This window comes from Chenopodium album, chromosome 27 (assembly GCF_948465745.1).
Source record: "Chenopodium album chromosome 27, dcCheAlbu1.1, whole genome shotgun sequence".
Lineage (NCBI taxonomy): Eukaryota > Viridiplantae > Streptophyta > Magnoliopsida > Caryophyllales > Amaranthaceae > Chenopodium > Chenopodium album.
In genome coordinates, this window is record NC_137860.1 from 4,023,453 (window position 1) to 4,039,700 (window position 16,248).

The window sequence follows — 16,248 nt, forward strand, 5'->3', positions numbered from 1 at the left end:
CAATAATTCTCCCTTTTCCGAACCACTTAATTTAAATAAAATAGTGGAGAACCATTGACGTGCTACCGCCACGTGTTAAAACGTTAAGGCTTTATCAAAGTATCGCAGCGGAAAAACAAACTTAAGTCTTTAAAATAACATAGTTTAGAAAATCAATAAGTCAAGTGGTAACACCCCAATAATTCTCCCTTTTCCAAATCACTTACTTTAAATAAAATAGTGGAGAACCATTGACGTGTTACCGCCACGTGTTAAAACGTTAAAGCTTTATCAAAGTATCGCAGCGGAAAATCAAACTTAAGTCTTTAAAATAACATACTTTAGAAAACGAATAAGTCAAAGCTTACAAATTGGAACCATATAAGGCCCTTATTTAAAACCAAACCAATATTCAAAATCCCAAAACATAATTAAAATAGTAAAACACAAATAAGTTTGACACAAAGAACGAATACACTCAATCACACCATCCCTTGACAATGCGATTGTCAAATCCCGAACTTCACATCATCAAGCTAACCTGTGCAATACTGCTCCCCAATAATACAAGTGTAATAATTTTATCATCACAGAGTTATTGAAAGGCGAAGGCCATGACCAAAAGAAAACACACACAAAAGCACGCAATCAGCAAAGCTGAGTACATACAAGCTACAACGCACAAAACCTATCATGCTCAACTAATTAAAGTAAATAAACATATAACACAAATTCATTAATCAAGACTCCACACTTAGACAATTCAATTGACTCAACATACTTACTAATTAATTCCAAACACTTGACTCTATATTTAATTTAATTAATTTAATTTGGAGTAAGCAATAGACCAGGTTGTCCAATCCACCAAATCATTTTGGTCCCAAATGACCATTTGAAATAAAAGTTTAGCGCGATGCAAGAATGGGCGCGACTCCATTCTCACAAAGTTAGTCTAGGATCCCATCTAACTTTCATTATAAAATAAAATGTAAATACTAAAAGAGAAGAGGACATGTTGATCAAACAAGCCTCGAAAAGCCACGGGCTACCACCGTGTACCCCAACCCATAATTGTCAATACTCTAGAAGTGCACGCTTTCCAGAGTTTTATTGCTCATCCATGTTTCACTTTACGTGATTACAATTTTAATTAATAGCCGACTCAATCAAGAAGACCATACATAACAATCATACATCAATTTATTTTTAATCTTATTTAGGACAATGGTGATCACATCACAAATTGACCTTTAATTCTATTAAACTTCCAAATTATCCAAAATTGTTGAACATAGTCAACTCACCTAGCCATTTCGGCTTAATCCACCATTACTCAACATACTAACAAGTTATGATTGAGTAATAAATAAATAATAATAACCTTGTGGAATAATTAATAAATTCATTCCACTTAAATCATTCAATTCCAATCCTTTAATAATCCAAATGTGGTTAACAAACCAATCCAATAAAATTATGCTTGTATCAACATTCCATACAAACATTTTATCCAATATAATTCAACAGGTTTGCATCCATAATTCCATACAAACATAATCAATTCACCAAAACATGTTTCATAAACATAAGCACATGAATTAAATCAATGTGTAACCAAACAATTTCCATCCAAGTGTTCCCTAATCATGAAACTAAGTTCTTTTCTTTTGGTACCTAAACATGATACTATTTATAACGAAGTAGACATGTATGTACCTCGTACAAACAATCCTTTGAGCCACTTTTAATCACTGAAAATTCTCCTAGGGAATAATCACTTCCTAGAAAACAACCAACAATTAATATTACTATCCCAAGTAATTTCCAACAATATAATATGATGAAAAACTTATTAAAATAGAAAAAACATATTTATATACTTAATTAACTTTAAACATAATTAATTTTATTAATCAAACTCAAGGATAAAATTTTAAGCATAAAAAACTTCGTTAAAAATGAAAAACTGCCCGAAAATCATATTTAGAGGCGGAATTTGGCCACGAGAGGGTGGTGCTCACTACCAAAGGTAGTGAGTCTTTCTTAAAACGTTGTTTCTACATGGAAAACACTACTTTTTTGTCAAAATCGGATGAGTTTAGAACCTGATCGGGATTAATACGGGATTAATATTAACGAACGGAAATCTAAAAATTAAAACACGAATTTATGTGTTCAAAATAATCTGGAATTAAGTTAAAGTAATTAGTAGTTATATTCACTAAAATTTCCAAAATATCATTACTATAAAAGCCCTAAATCAATTGTTCATAAAAACCCTATAAATCAAGTCTTTAATAATTTTAAAACCCTAACTTATAATTTTATGAAATCTGAAAATAAAACACTTTATTATTTAAAATTTACAATCTTTAATCATTAAAATACAATTACCAAACATACTAATCTTATTTAAACAATTAAAATCAAAAACCCAAATTATGAATTGTTAGAACAAAAATTAAAACAAGAGGAGATAGAAAATAAGACTAACCTTTTTGTGTGAGAAATTTTGGGGATGTATGGGGTATTTATAGGAGAGAGAGTGGTGTAGGGTTAGTAGAGATATTGGGCCTCATAAAATTAATGGGTCAATTAAGAAAGTAAAGTGGGTTTGGTTTGTTTGTTGGACATAAATTATTAAAGAAAGGTTCATAAAAAGTTCTTTGTAATAAAATCGTTCATCAAACCCAAAAATAATTTGAAACTTTTGAAATTAAATCCGAAAAAATACAAATAAATATTATGAATAAAATATAATTTCATTAATAATATATTTAAAAATACGGGGGATTACAATCTACCCCTCTTAAAAGAAGTTTCGTCCCGAAACTTAGCACAAAATCCCTTAAATTGCAAAACTATTGCATGAAGCCATTTCAAAAATTTCAAAATTATGTTGCTGGAATCCCAATTGTGTCATAATATCGACACTAATACTTTATCACCATCCCAATTTACGCACTTCACTAGACGCGTAAACAAATAAAATCGCTATGAAAAGCATGAAAACACCATAAAATAGCATAAAATAGGGCAAAAAACGCGAAATTATACGCATTCTACCCCCCTTAAAGAAACAAGAGTTACGCCCTCGTAACTCACCTCATTAAACAACTTAGGTTATCTCTTTCTCATATCATCCTCGGCCTCCCAATGGCTCATGTTTTCCTCACTTTTCGAGTATACCAAAATATCATCAATAAAAACAACTACAAACTTGCTCATGGAATACTCGATTCATCAAGTCTATAAAGATTGCAAGTGCATTGGTCAACTCAAAAGACATAACTGTAAACTCGTAGTGCCCATATCTAATCCTAAAAGAAGTCTTAGGTATATCCTTATCAGCCACTCTTAATTGATGATACCCCAAACGTAAATCAATCTTGAAAAACACACTAGCTCCCTTCAATTGATCAAACAAATCATCGATCCTGGGTAGTGGGTACTTATTCTTTACTGTAACATTATTCAACTCCCTATAATCGATCCACAATCTCATGCCCCCATCTTTCTTCTTCACAAAATACATCCAAAACTCATTCACAATTGGCACATCTTCCACATTCACTTACTACTCATTTCCAAGTCTTGCACACAACAAAAGAACAAAGGATACCCCTTACGTACAAGTTTTGACAACTTCAACACAGAAATAATCCCAATACCATTTGGTTTCCCAAAACGTCTGTAATACACAATCTCCCCCAAAGAACTCCTTAAGTAAACCTTCTTTATCTCACAATCAATCTTATATTAGCTTATAAGTGGCTAACTAATCTATTCCCAAAATGACATCAAGGTCACCCAACTCAAATTCTATAAGATTAGATGGAAAATTAGTCTCTCCAATCCTCAAAGGTAAACCCTTATGTATCTTGGTGCACCTCACAACCTCACTAGTAGGCAAACTAATAGGCAAGTCAATCGAATTTGGTTCAACTAGTCCTAATAGCAGCAGCTAAAGCATCGTTGTTAGCCATCCTCCTTCTCTACCTAGAAATATAACACACTCTTAGGCCGACATCAGCGCGAAAGAACTCCACTTGCTTAATAAATCACATTCATGATCATCAAATATATGTATTAAGGTAGAAAGGTGGACATGGCCACACAATCGCCCCTAATAAGTCACTTTAAAAGAAAAGATTATTTAATTTTAATCATTCCTAGGCACACGAAAATTAAATAAAATAATTCCCTTGATTCAATTCCACCAAAATTCATGCATCAAGTGCATAACATCATTAAATTAACACACATTAGTAGACACATAATTACATGCTTCACACAAATAAATTAAATCATTTAAACATTTCACATTGCACAAAGAATCTCATTCCATTCCATTTGACATGCTTTAATCCTTAAACATGATACTATGTGATCACTCAATTCAAGTTTGTATTACTACATAAACATACACGATTACATAACTTGCATGACCACTTCATACAATAATAAAAGTATAAAGTAATTAATTACAATGCATAAAGAAATAAATAATCTATTCTATAAGCCCTTCTTAATGCTACCCAAATCTCACCGGTAAAGAAAATAAGCACACAAGCTAGGAATAAAATAAATAATTAAATTCATTTTATTTCAAAATAACTAAATAATTCAAAATAAATAAAATAATATTTTTTTTTAAATGCAGAAATAAATATATTAGAATAGAATAATTTTTGAAAACCTAAGTTAACTTTAAATAAGGTAGTTAAACAAAACTCATTAGATTTAAAACGTTAGGCGCCTATAAACTTTAAATTAATTTTAGTGGATCGATTATAGGGAGTTGAAATAATGTTACAATAAAGAATAAGTAGCCACTACCCAAGATCGATGATTTGTTTGATCAATTGAAGGGAGCTAGTGTGTTTTTCAAGATTGATTTACGTTCAAGGTATCATCAATTAAGAGTGGCTGATAAGGATTTACCTAAGACTGCTTTTAGGATTAGATATGGGCACTACGATTTTACAGTTATGTCTTTTGAGTTGACCAATGCACTTGCAATCTTTATAGACTTGATGAATCGAGTATTCCATGAGCAAGTTTGTAGTTGTTTTTATTGATGATATTTTGGTATACTCGAAAAGTGAGGAAAACATGAGCCATTGGGAGGCCGAGGATGATATGAGAAAGAGATAACCTAAGTTGTTTAATGAGGTGAGTTACGAGGGCGTAACTCTTGTTCTTTAAGGGGGGTAGAATGCGTATAATTTCGCGTTTTTTTTTTTGCCCTATTTTATGCTATTTTATGGTGTTTTCATGCTTTTCATAGCTATTTTATTGGATGTTTCTACTATGGTCATCTTAGATATGACCATAGGTATACTTAAATCTCATTGGCTGATTTTAGATTTATTTTTTTAGATTGGTCAAACTTTATTTAAGGGTATTCAAGTTATTTTCTTTTTTTAATTCATTTTCTTATTTTCCATAATTCAATTAATGAAAGTCTGAAAATATTATTTTAATTTTCGCATTAATTTTATCTAAATCTAATTTTAATAAAATCTAAAATTAAGATTTAAAAAAAAAAATAAAAATCGAAAATTTGTTCTTCGTCGTTCATCGATGTTCATCAATGTTCTTCCTAGTTCTTCCAAATTTTTCATCAAATAATGAAATCAACCACGATTTTATGTTCAATATACCTTAATTTCAATCGCGCATCAATGGAGACCGAAAAAATAGGCCAGATTTATACAGCCATTGCGCAACTTAATCCGTTTCTTTCATCCTGTGGGTGGGTTCTTAATCTTTGAATAACATATTTTAATTGTACAAAGTCAAGCATCGGATTCGAAAATAGCGATTTAAGGTATAAGAAATAAAAAAATTTTAAGTTTTGAGGTAATATATGTTCGTCATGAAAATCTGAGAAGAAACCGTAACACATTTTTTCTCACAACTTTGTTTGATCCAAAAAATCAAAGATCGAATTATAAACACTGTTTGTGATTAAGGTATTGACCCAAATTTGAATATGACATAGCCTTAATTGAATTCTAATAATTGTAAACAGATAATGACCAAACGTAACATTGGACATTTCCAATTATTATAACAGAATTTACTTCGATGGAAATTTATAATACGATGAACCTAGACATTGATTCGAACTAATCAATAAACAAAAATTATGGAATCAATATATTTTAAGTTTAGAAATTGCATTTTAATATTGGAAATCACTTATTCTAATTATGATCTTTTCCTAAATTTCTATCTTTTTAAATTTTGAATAGATTAAATATTGGTAATCAGTTATTCTACATAGGATATTTTCCTAATTTATTATCTCTAAAATTTAAATGATTTTTATCTTTTAAATTTTAAAAAATCTTTACAAACAACAGCGTTAAGGTTTTTTGCTTCACATCTTTATCATCCTCGCATATCCTTTTCAACCGAATTTGTTTCACGGTTTGCAACTGACTAGCGAAACAAAAGGGCGGTCATTTAAAAAATTTTAAATTTAGTTTGGAAATGCAATGCAGTATTAAATATACTAAAGCGATTAGTTTAAAAAATTAATTGACTAAGCTTTTCCATATACTTATATCCGGTTTTATCCTGCTAATACTTATGTCATTACCTATTCGGAAGGTAATTGTGCAAACTGTGAAACAAATTCGGTTGAAAAGAGTATGCGAGGATGATAAGCATGTGAAGCAAAAAACCCTAACTTTGTTGTTTGTAAAATATTTTTAAAATTTAAAAGATAGAAATCATTTAACTTTTAAAGATAATAAATTAGGGAAACATCCTATTCAGATTTCCAATATATAATCTATTTAAAATTTAAAAAGATAGAAAATTAGGAAAAAATCCTAATTAGAATAAGTGATTTCCAATATTAAAATGCAATTTCTAAACTTAAAAGATATCGATTCCATAATTTCAAATAATTGATTAATTCAAATCATTGTCCAGGTTCATCGTATTGTAAATTTCCATCGAACTAAATTCTGTTATGCTAATTGGAAATGTCCAATATAGTGTATGGTCATTATCTTTATAAAATTAATAAAATTCAGTTAAGGCTATGTCATATTTATATTCTGGTCAATACCTTAATCACAAACAAGTTTTATATTTCGATATTCGATTTTTCGGATCAAAGAAGGTTGTGAAAAAATGTGATACCGTTTCTTCTCAGATTTTCATGACGAACATATATTACCGTAAAACTTAAAATTTTTTATTTCTTATGCATAAAATCGCTATTTTCGCATTCGATGCTTGACTTTGTACAATTAAAATCTATAATTCAAAGATTAAGAATCCCTTGCGAGAAGATGATAGAAACCGATTATGTGAACTAGAAAATTGCGCAATGGCTGTATAAATCTAGCCTATTTTTCGATTTCCATTGATGCGCGATTGAAATTAAGGTACATGGAACATAAATTCGTGGTTGATTTCATTATTTGATTAAATTTTTTTGAAGAACAACGATGAACATCGATGAAGTTCGAAGAACAAAATTTTCGATTTTTAATTGTTATAATTAATTAGAATTTTGGATTTTATTAAAATTATAATTAGATAAAATAATTTCGAAATTAAAATAAGAATTTCAGAAAATAACTAATTGAATTATGGAAAATAAGAAAATGAAATAAAAAAAGGAAAATACCTTAAATACCCTTAATGAATGTTTGACCAAGCTAAAAAAATAAATCTAAAATCAGCCAATGAAAATTGAGTATAGTGATGGTCATTGTGAGAGTGACCATACTAGAATTTTTATATTTTATTAGTTTACGCATCTAGTGAAGTGCGTAAATTGGGATGGTGATAAAGTATTAGTGTCGATATTATGACACAATTGGAATTCCAGCAACATAATTTTGAAATTTTTGAAATGGCTTTATGCAAAAGTTTTGCAATGTAAGGGATTTTATGCTAAGTTTCGGGACGAAACTTGTTTTAAGAGGGGTAGATTGTAATCCCCCGTATTTTTAAATAAATTATTAATGAAATTATATTTTATTCATAATATTTATTTGTTTTTTTTCGGATTTAATTTCAAAAGTTTCAAATTATTTTTGGGTTTGATGAACGATTTTATTACAAAGAACTTTTTATGAACCTTTCTTCTATAATTTTATGTCCAACAAACAAACCAAACCCACTTTCCTTTCTTAATTGGCCCATTAATTTTATGAGGCCCAATCTTAAAACTAACCCTACACCACTCTCTCTCCTATAAATACCCCATACATCTCCAAAATTTCCCTATACAAAAGGTTAGTCTTATTTTCTTTCTCTTTTGTTTTATTAATTTGTGTAATTATAATTATTGATTATGGGTTTTGATTTTATTGTTTGAAATCAATTTAATTAGTGTCAAATTGTATTTTGATGATTAAACTTTATAATTTCAGATTTTATAAATGTTATAATTTTCAGATTTTGTAAATTTAATAACCTAGGGTTTTTAATTATTGAAAATCATGATTTTAGGGTTTTTATGAACAATTGATTTAGGGCTTTTATAGTAATGATGTTTTGAAATTTTGGTGATTATACTACTAATTAGTTTCCAGATTATTTTGAACACGTAAATTCGTGTTTTAATTTTTAGATTTCGGTTCGTTAATATTAATCCCGTTTTAATCCCGATCAGGTTCTGAACTCATCCGATTTTGACAAAAAAGTAGTGTTTTCCACGTGGAAACGATGTTTTAAGAAAGACTCACTGCCGTTGGAGTATGTACCACCCTCTCGTGGCCAAATTCTGCCTCTAAATATGATTTTCGGGCAGTTTTTCATTTTTAACGAAGTTTTTTATGCTTAAATTTTATCCTTGATTTTGATTGATAAAATTAATTATGTTTAAAGTAAATTAAGCATATAAATATTTTTTTTTTATTTTAATAAGTTTTTCATCATATTATATCGTTGGAAATTACTTGGGTTAGTAATATTAATTGTTGGTTGTTTTCTAGGAAGTGATTATTCCCTAGGAGAATTTTAAGTGACTAAAAGTTGCTCAAAGGATTGTTGTACGAGGTACGTACATGTCTACTTCGTTATAAGTAGTATCATGTTAGGTACCAAAAGGAAAGAACTTAGTTTCATGATTAGGGAACACTTGGATGGAAATTGTTTGGTTACACATTGATTTAATTCATGTGCTTATGTTTATGAAACATGTTTTGGTGAATTGATTATGTTTGTATGGAATTATGGATGCAAACATGTTGAATTATATTGGATAAAATGTTTGTATGGAATGTTGATACAAGCATAATTTTATTGGATTGGTTTGTTAACCACATTTGGATTATTAAAGGATTGGAATTGAATGGTTTAAGTGGAATGAATTTATTAATTATTCCACAAGTTATTATTTATTTATTTATTACTCAATCATGACTTATAAGTATGTTGAGTAAAGGTGGATTAAGCCGAAATGGCTAGGTGGGTTGACTATGTTCAACAATTTTGGATAATTTGGAAGTTTAATGGAATTAAAGGTCAATTTGTGATGTGATCACCATTGTCCTAAATAAGATTAAAAATGAATTGATGTATGATTGTTATGTATGGTCTTCTTGATTGAGTCGGCTATTAATTAAAATTGTAATCACGTAAAGTGAAACATGGATGAGCAATAAAACTCTGGAAAGCGTGCACTTCTAGAGTATTGACAATTATGGGTTGGGGTACACGGTGGTAGCCCGTGGCTTTTCGAGGCTTGTTTGATCAACATGTCCTCTTCTCTTTTGGTATTTACATTTTATTTTGTAATGAAAGTTAGATGGGATCCTAGACTAACTTTGTGAGAATGGAGTCGCGCCCATTCTTGCATCGCGCTAAACTTTTATTTCAAATGGTCATTTGGGACCAAAATGATTTGGTGGATTGGACAACCTGGTCTATTGCTTACTCCAAACTAAATTAAATTAATTAAATTGAATATAATGAGTCAAGTGTTTGGAATTGGTTAGTAAGTATGTTGAGTCAATTGAATTGTCTAAGTGTAGAGTCTTGATTAATGAATTCGTGTTGTATGTTTATTTACTTTAATTAATTGAGCATGCTAGGTTTGGTACGTTGTAGCTTGTATGTACTCAGCTTTGCTGATTGCGTGCTTTTGTGTGTGTTTTCTTTTGGTCATGGCCTTCGCCTTTCAATGACCCTGTGATGATCCAATTATTACACTTGTATTATTGGGGAGCAGTATGCACAGGTTAGCTTGATGATGTGAAGTTCAGGGATTTGACAAACGCATTGTCAAGGGATTGGTGTGATTGAGAGTATTTGATTCTTGTGTTGAACTTATTTATGCTTTGCTATTTCATTTATGTTTTGGACTTTGATTTTTGGTATGGTTTTAAATAAGGGCCTTATATGGTTCCAATTTGTAAGCTTTGACTTATTGATTTTCTAAACTATGTTATTTTAAAGACTTAAGTTTGTTTTTCCGCTGCGATACTTTGATAAAGCCTTAACGTTTTAACACGTGGCGGTAGCACGTCAATGGTTCTCCACTATTTTATTTAAATTAAGTGGTTCGGAAAAGGGAGAATTATTGGGGTGTTACAACTATTTTCAGGTAGAGTCATGAATGAGCATATGGGAGTCCCGGGATTCGCTTCACCTAGTTTAGGAATGTTGGTCTTGTCTTTATTTTTGAGCACTCATAAAATGTTACTATTTTTGTAATTATTAATAAAGAGGAGTATTGAAGTTTCCGCTGCAAAGTGTTATTATTGAGTTAAGTATTTTGAGTAGCCTTGCGTAATCACGCGGCGGTAATACACCTAAGTCTATCTCTACGGTATAATTATACTTATTATACTAGTATTTTCGTAGAGGGAGATTTGGGGGTGTTACAGCAGGGGGGGAGGTAGCCATATATTATTACCTGCAGGGTTTAATAAGGGAGCACAACCTCCATAAATACGCTGAGTATACTCATCGAAATCAACAACCATTCTGCTGTGACGTTGAAGAAGAACATCATCAAGCTCCCACACATTTTCAAACACACCTTTGTTGCGTCTATACCAGATGAACCAAGCCAGGAAAATGCTCCTTTGGTAGATATCACTCGCCAAATTTTTTCCCCAACCAAGAAGAACATCTCCAAAGGAATCAGACGCACCAATATTAAGAGCCTCAACACAACCACTTCTTTGCCATAATTGCAGCACTCCAGAACAAGAAATCACAGCATGAATAATAGATTCCCTCTCAGAACCGCAGCAGGGGCAGCTAGCATCATCAATGAGATGGCGACGTTCGAAAGTACTCTTCGTAGGCAGGGAATTAGAGCAGCATCTCCACAAAAAATGTCGAACTTTCGGAGAGGTTTTAGCTTTCCAAATCTCGACCTAATAATGCTCAAAATTCTCTAAATTGCACGACTTACCCAGAAGATTGGAAGACTTGACTTCATAGCATCCATCTTTAGACCAAGCCCATGTGAGTGAGTCAACCGGACGCCTCTCACTTATCGGAATCGCATATATGGCAATTCTGTCACGCTCATTAAAAATTCTGTCCACTTTACCAACATCCCAGCACCCTCCCTCATCAAGAAGCTCATCAACAGTAGCACACTCCTCATCCCCTCGTTCGGTTGTGGCAAACCGACTCACCTCATCAATCAACCAAGGGTCTTCCCATATGCAAATGCTACGTCCATTGCCAACTCTTCATAACATTCCTTCCTTGATTAGGGCCTTCAAACTCCACAAGCTTCTCCAAGAGTAGCTAGAAACTGGACCAAGGGCTGCATCCAAAATAGAGGAATGCGGGTAGTACTTTGCTTTGAAAACACGGCTAACAAGAAGATTCTCATTAGAAGCTAGCCTCCACAATTGCTTGCCAAGAAGAGCATCATTGAACACTCCCAAATCTCTAAATCCCATGCCCCCTAGCCATTTTGGTTGGCATAGCGACTTCCAACTTTTCCAATGGATTTTCCTCCCCCGATCATTCGACCCCCACCAAAACCGAGCCATCATACTATGAATTTCTTAAATTAAATTCACCGGAAATTTATACACTCCCATAAGATACGTTGGGATAGCTTGAACAACAGATTTGAGCAAGACATATTTCTCGGCTCTAGATAGAAGCTTCTCCTTCCACCCTTAAACTTTCTTCCAAATTTGATCCTTCACAAATGCAAAAACCGCTTTTTTCGATCTCCCAATTACAGTTGGTAAACCAAGGTACTTCACTTGATCATCGACCATTTCCATACCCAGAATAGAGCTCAAACTAATCCGTGATGATAAAGGAACACCTTTACTAAAACATACTTCCGACTTCTCTAAATTAATTTTTTGGCCGGAAGTTGCTTCATATTTGTTGAGGATATCAACAATTATCGAACACTCCTGCGGAGTAGCTCTAGTAAATAAAAGACTATCGTCTGCAAAAAACAGATGAGTAATCTCAGGGTCATTTCTGCTAGCCCGAATTCCATGGATCAACTTTTTCGCCGAAGCCAACTGTAACATTCTGGAAAGCACATCAGCTACTAAAATAAAGAGGTAAGGAGAAATAAGGTCACCTTGTCTAAGACCCCTAGACAGAGTTAGAGGATCTGAAGGAACCCCATTAATCAGAAAAGAGTAGCTGACTGTCGAGACGAAAGCCATAATAGTGTCCACCCAAGCTCCAGCAAAACCCATCTTTGTCAACAATCTCCTCAAAAATTCCCACTCCACTTGATCATACGCCTTGCTCATATCAAGCTTCATAGCAATCGATCCCCTTCGACTCTTCGATCTCTTCTTCATAGTATGAAAAAGCTCTAGAGCTATCAGAGCATTATCAGTAATTAAACGTTTGGGAACAAAGACACTCTGATTTTCTGTCACCATACTTTGAAGGAGCGGTTTCAACCTGTTTGCTACTACTTTCAAAGCAAGTTTGTATAGCACATTGCAAAGGGAAATCGGTCTGAACTGAGAGATACATGTCGGGTCTTTCACTTTAGGAATGAGGCCCACATTAGTACGATTTATTTCACAAAAGAAACTCTACCAGAAATAATATTGTTCACAAAAATTGTCACATCATCACCAACAATATGCCAATATTTCTGATAAAAAATAGCATGTAAACTGTGTGGCCCCGGGGCTTTACAAGGACCCATTTGAGATAAAGCAGTAAAAATTTCAGCTTTTGGATAAGGCCGACACAAAGAAGAGTTCATACCATCATTCACCATCTGCGGGACACTCGCAAGGACTTCATTCATCAACATATCATCAATGTCGTTGCTGGCAAACAATATAATGAACCATAAAAGCCGAGAACTATACTCTCAACATCCTTCTTGCTAGTTCGCCAATCACCATTTGCATCCGTGAGGCCTTTTATATAATTTTTACTCTTCCGTTGCGCCGCTTTGTGATGAAAATATTTTGTGTTACGGTCCCCATCCTTGATTTCAGAAACTCGTGATCTAAGAAACCAATAAGCTTCATTTTTATCATGAAGGTCATCCAAGATAGCCTCTAACCTGTTGCACTCATCGAAATTAGCCGGGGAGGATGCACTTTGCTGCGCAAGCTTGAGGTTATCTTCAGCTTCTGCTATTTTATCTCCCATATTGTCGAAGGAATCCTACTCCAAAGAGTCAAATCTTTCGCCAAAGTCAGCAATTTATTCGGCATATCCAAGTGTCTAGCCCCCTCCCAAGAGTTTCGGATGGCTTCCTCAATCCCATCTGCCAACATCCAGCAAGTTTCAAAATGAAATTTTTTCTTTCTTTTTTTCTTCCTTCTATGCTCCTTTGCCTCGGTATCAAGAAGAATAGCCACATGATCCGACTTAAATTTCGTCAAATGTGTAACATGAGCCTTGGAAAACCACGAACACCATCTCATACAAGCCACAAACCTATCCAAACTCTCTCTAACAACCTCCCCCAGAGGAGACCCTCGTTCCCAAGTCACCCATGAGCCATCATAACCAAGATCTCTAAGGTTGCAATCATCAAGGACCTCTCTAAAAGCATCCATAGCTCGCTGCTCCCTCATAGCACCTCCTGTCTTCTCATGATTCCCGAGAATCTCATTAAAATCACCCCTAAGAACAGTAGGATAAAGGGTTTCAAAGTATAGTTGCCGTACCATAGACCAAGTGTTACTCTTTAGGGCCTTATCAGCCCATCCGTACAAACCTATAAACCTCCAAGTTCAACCGCCCGCCTCTTTAATGTCCCCACAAAAGTGGTGGTCCGAGAAGGACACTAAAGAGAAATCTACCCCATCTCCAAAAAACACACAGGCCACCCGACTTACCCACACTATCCACACCAATAGCCATGGGAAAATCAAATTTTATTTTTAAATTTTCTGATTTATTCTTACTTATCATAGTTTCCGACAAAAAAATAACATCCCGGCAAAGACTACGACTCCAATGACGGAGAGCACGAATTACACGGGAGTTGCCCGCTCCCTTGCAATTCCAACACAAAATTTTAATTGCTTTTCGGGGGATTGGGTTGCTCCAATTCCCCCTACTTGAATTACCCTGTCACCAGCAAGAGTAGTAGCTTCTGATTTATTTTTCTTGTTGTTGTGAGATAACAAAGCTTCTGGAACATTACCTAGCACTTCCTCCAAACTTCTCTTTTTTGCGGTTTTTTGCTCGATCATTTCCTCACTCTCAAGGAATCTTTCCTGATCAGCGGTATCAACACTCCTCTTTCGCACAAACTTTCTGCTCACCGACTTCACAGAATGTTCCTGAGGTAGATCATGCTCCATTGCAGTAGCATCATCAGTAGCAATGATATGGGTTGGGTGATTCACACTCTCCACCTGCTGCCCCTCCTTACTCCCACCTTTCTCACCAGTTCCCTTGTCAACATACTCATCACCTTCAATACTCTTGAGCCTTAGGACATACTTTGGGTCAACTCATCCACGACCTTGATAAGGGTAGCTTCTCTAGCACGGGGAGAGGAAAAAGCTAGCCTTCGAGCTACCCCCAAAGGGCCTAACTTCACAGCGTCATGGTCGTGATAACTCGGGACACGGGATCTTCTAACAGAGGACAAACTATCTTTCAATTTTTTCTCCTTCGAATCACAGCCTCGGTTTTGCGTACTACTTTTCTAGGGGAAGCTCAGAGCCAAGGGCCATATTGATACACAATTTCTTCATTCGACTCTCTAAATTCATCTTTATAAGGGCAACCAGCTTCGGCATGATATAACCTCCCACAGAAAAAGCAAAAATCATCAAGCCGTTCAAATTAAAGTCACCCACTTGGAGTTCGAAGAGCTAACTGCCAGAAACAGACCCCTACGCAAAGGCTTTTCTACATCTATCATCACTTTCACACGCATAAATTCACCCCACCCTAATGGATCCGATTCATCGAACTCCAAAAAAGTTCCCAGAAAATCACCAATTTCTATTATAGTTTTCTTGTTTCTTTTATTAAAGGGGACATCAAATAACCTTACCCACATTGGAGAGTGCCTAAAGACGACCTCTGAAGGTTGCTCTTCACCATTTATTTCCATGAGAATTAGGAGCTTTCCATCAAAGAACCACGGATATCCTTCAATGACTTTTTCCTTATCCACCTCACTAAAGAACTGGAAGACAAAGATATTCATCTCCACCATCATAATGGATACATTGTCCTGCAGCTTCCACACTGAGATTAAGGTTCTTTTCATCGCCTCCACGTTAAACGGCTTAGAAGTAAGCAATTTCCCTACCAGCGATAGGGCTATTTGATTTCTCGTACCTTCATCATCCGCTACACTAGAATTTTCACCAATAAACTTCGTTTCTTCATCAGTTAATCTTATTTTTTCAAACTCGTTCAATAAATCAGACGGCATCATAACAACAAAGGATCACAAGAGGATTAGGAAAAAAGAGAGGGAAATTTAAGAGGTTAAAATCGAAAATCGTGAAAGAGAACGTACAAACCCAAGGCGAGGGACTCCAAATGTTGCTTTTAATTAGATGCTTTTTGTCCAAACTTTTTTTTTTTTTTATTATTACCAGAAGAATGGGAAGAGAAGTGGTAGGTAGAAAAAGAAGTCGCACTAATAACCCTCTCCCCCCCCCCCCCCCCCCCTTAAAAAATCATGTATTGGTATTGTTATAAAAGTACAATATATATTTTAATAACCGGATCTTTTACCAAAACGGCTAGTTTGACAAAAGTATTTACCAAAACGGTTAATTATAAAATTTAATTCCCAAACTAGCTAAATTTATTGATTTGAAAGGATATTATTTATAT

General features: G+C 33.9%; 1 protein-coding gene across 1 annotated transcript; it reads right to left on the reverse strand.

Moving 5' to 3' along the window:
- Positions 1-12,988: 12,988 nt before the first annotated feature.
- LOC145619571 (uncharacterized) lies at positions 12,989-14,108 on the reverse strand. The gene is made up of 3 exons (XM_081674286.1): positions 13,662-14,108; positions 13,445-13,596; positions 12,989-13,250 (listed from the first exon to the last, which is right to left on the reverse strand). Exons 1-3 carry the CDS (start codon positions 14,106-14,108, stop codon positions 12,989-12,991), a joined length of 861 nt encoding a protein of 286 aa, XP_081530412.1.
- Positions 14,109-16,248: the final 2,140 nt, after the last annotated feature.

Bases quoted from the DNA above. Each gene is read 5' to 3' on its own strand.
- LOC145619571 (XM_081674286.1), bottom strand. From the start codon at position 14,108: ATGGTACGGCAACTATACTTTGAAACCCTTTATCCTACTGTTCTTAGG. The intron at 13,597-13,661 runs GCTAGACACTTG...TCTTTGGAGTAG, and splicing joins TCCGAAACTCTTGGGAGGGG to GATTCCTTCGACAATATGGG. The intron at 13,251-13,444 runs GTTTCTTAGATC...ATTGTTTGCCAG, and splicing joins GATAAAAATGAAGCTTATTG to CAACGACATTGATGATATGT.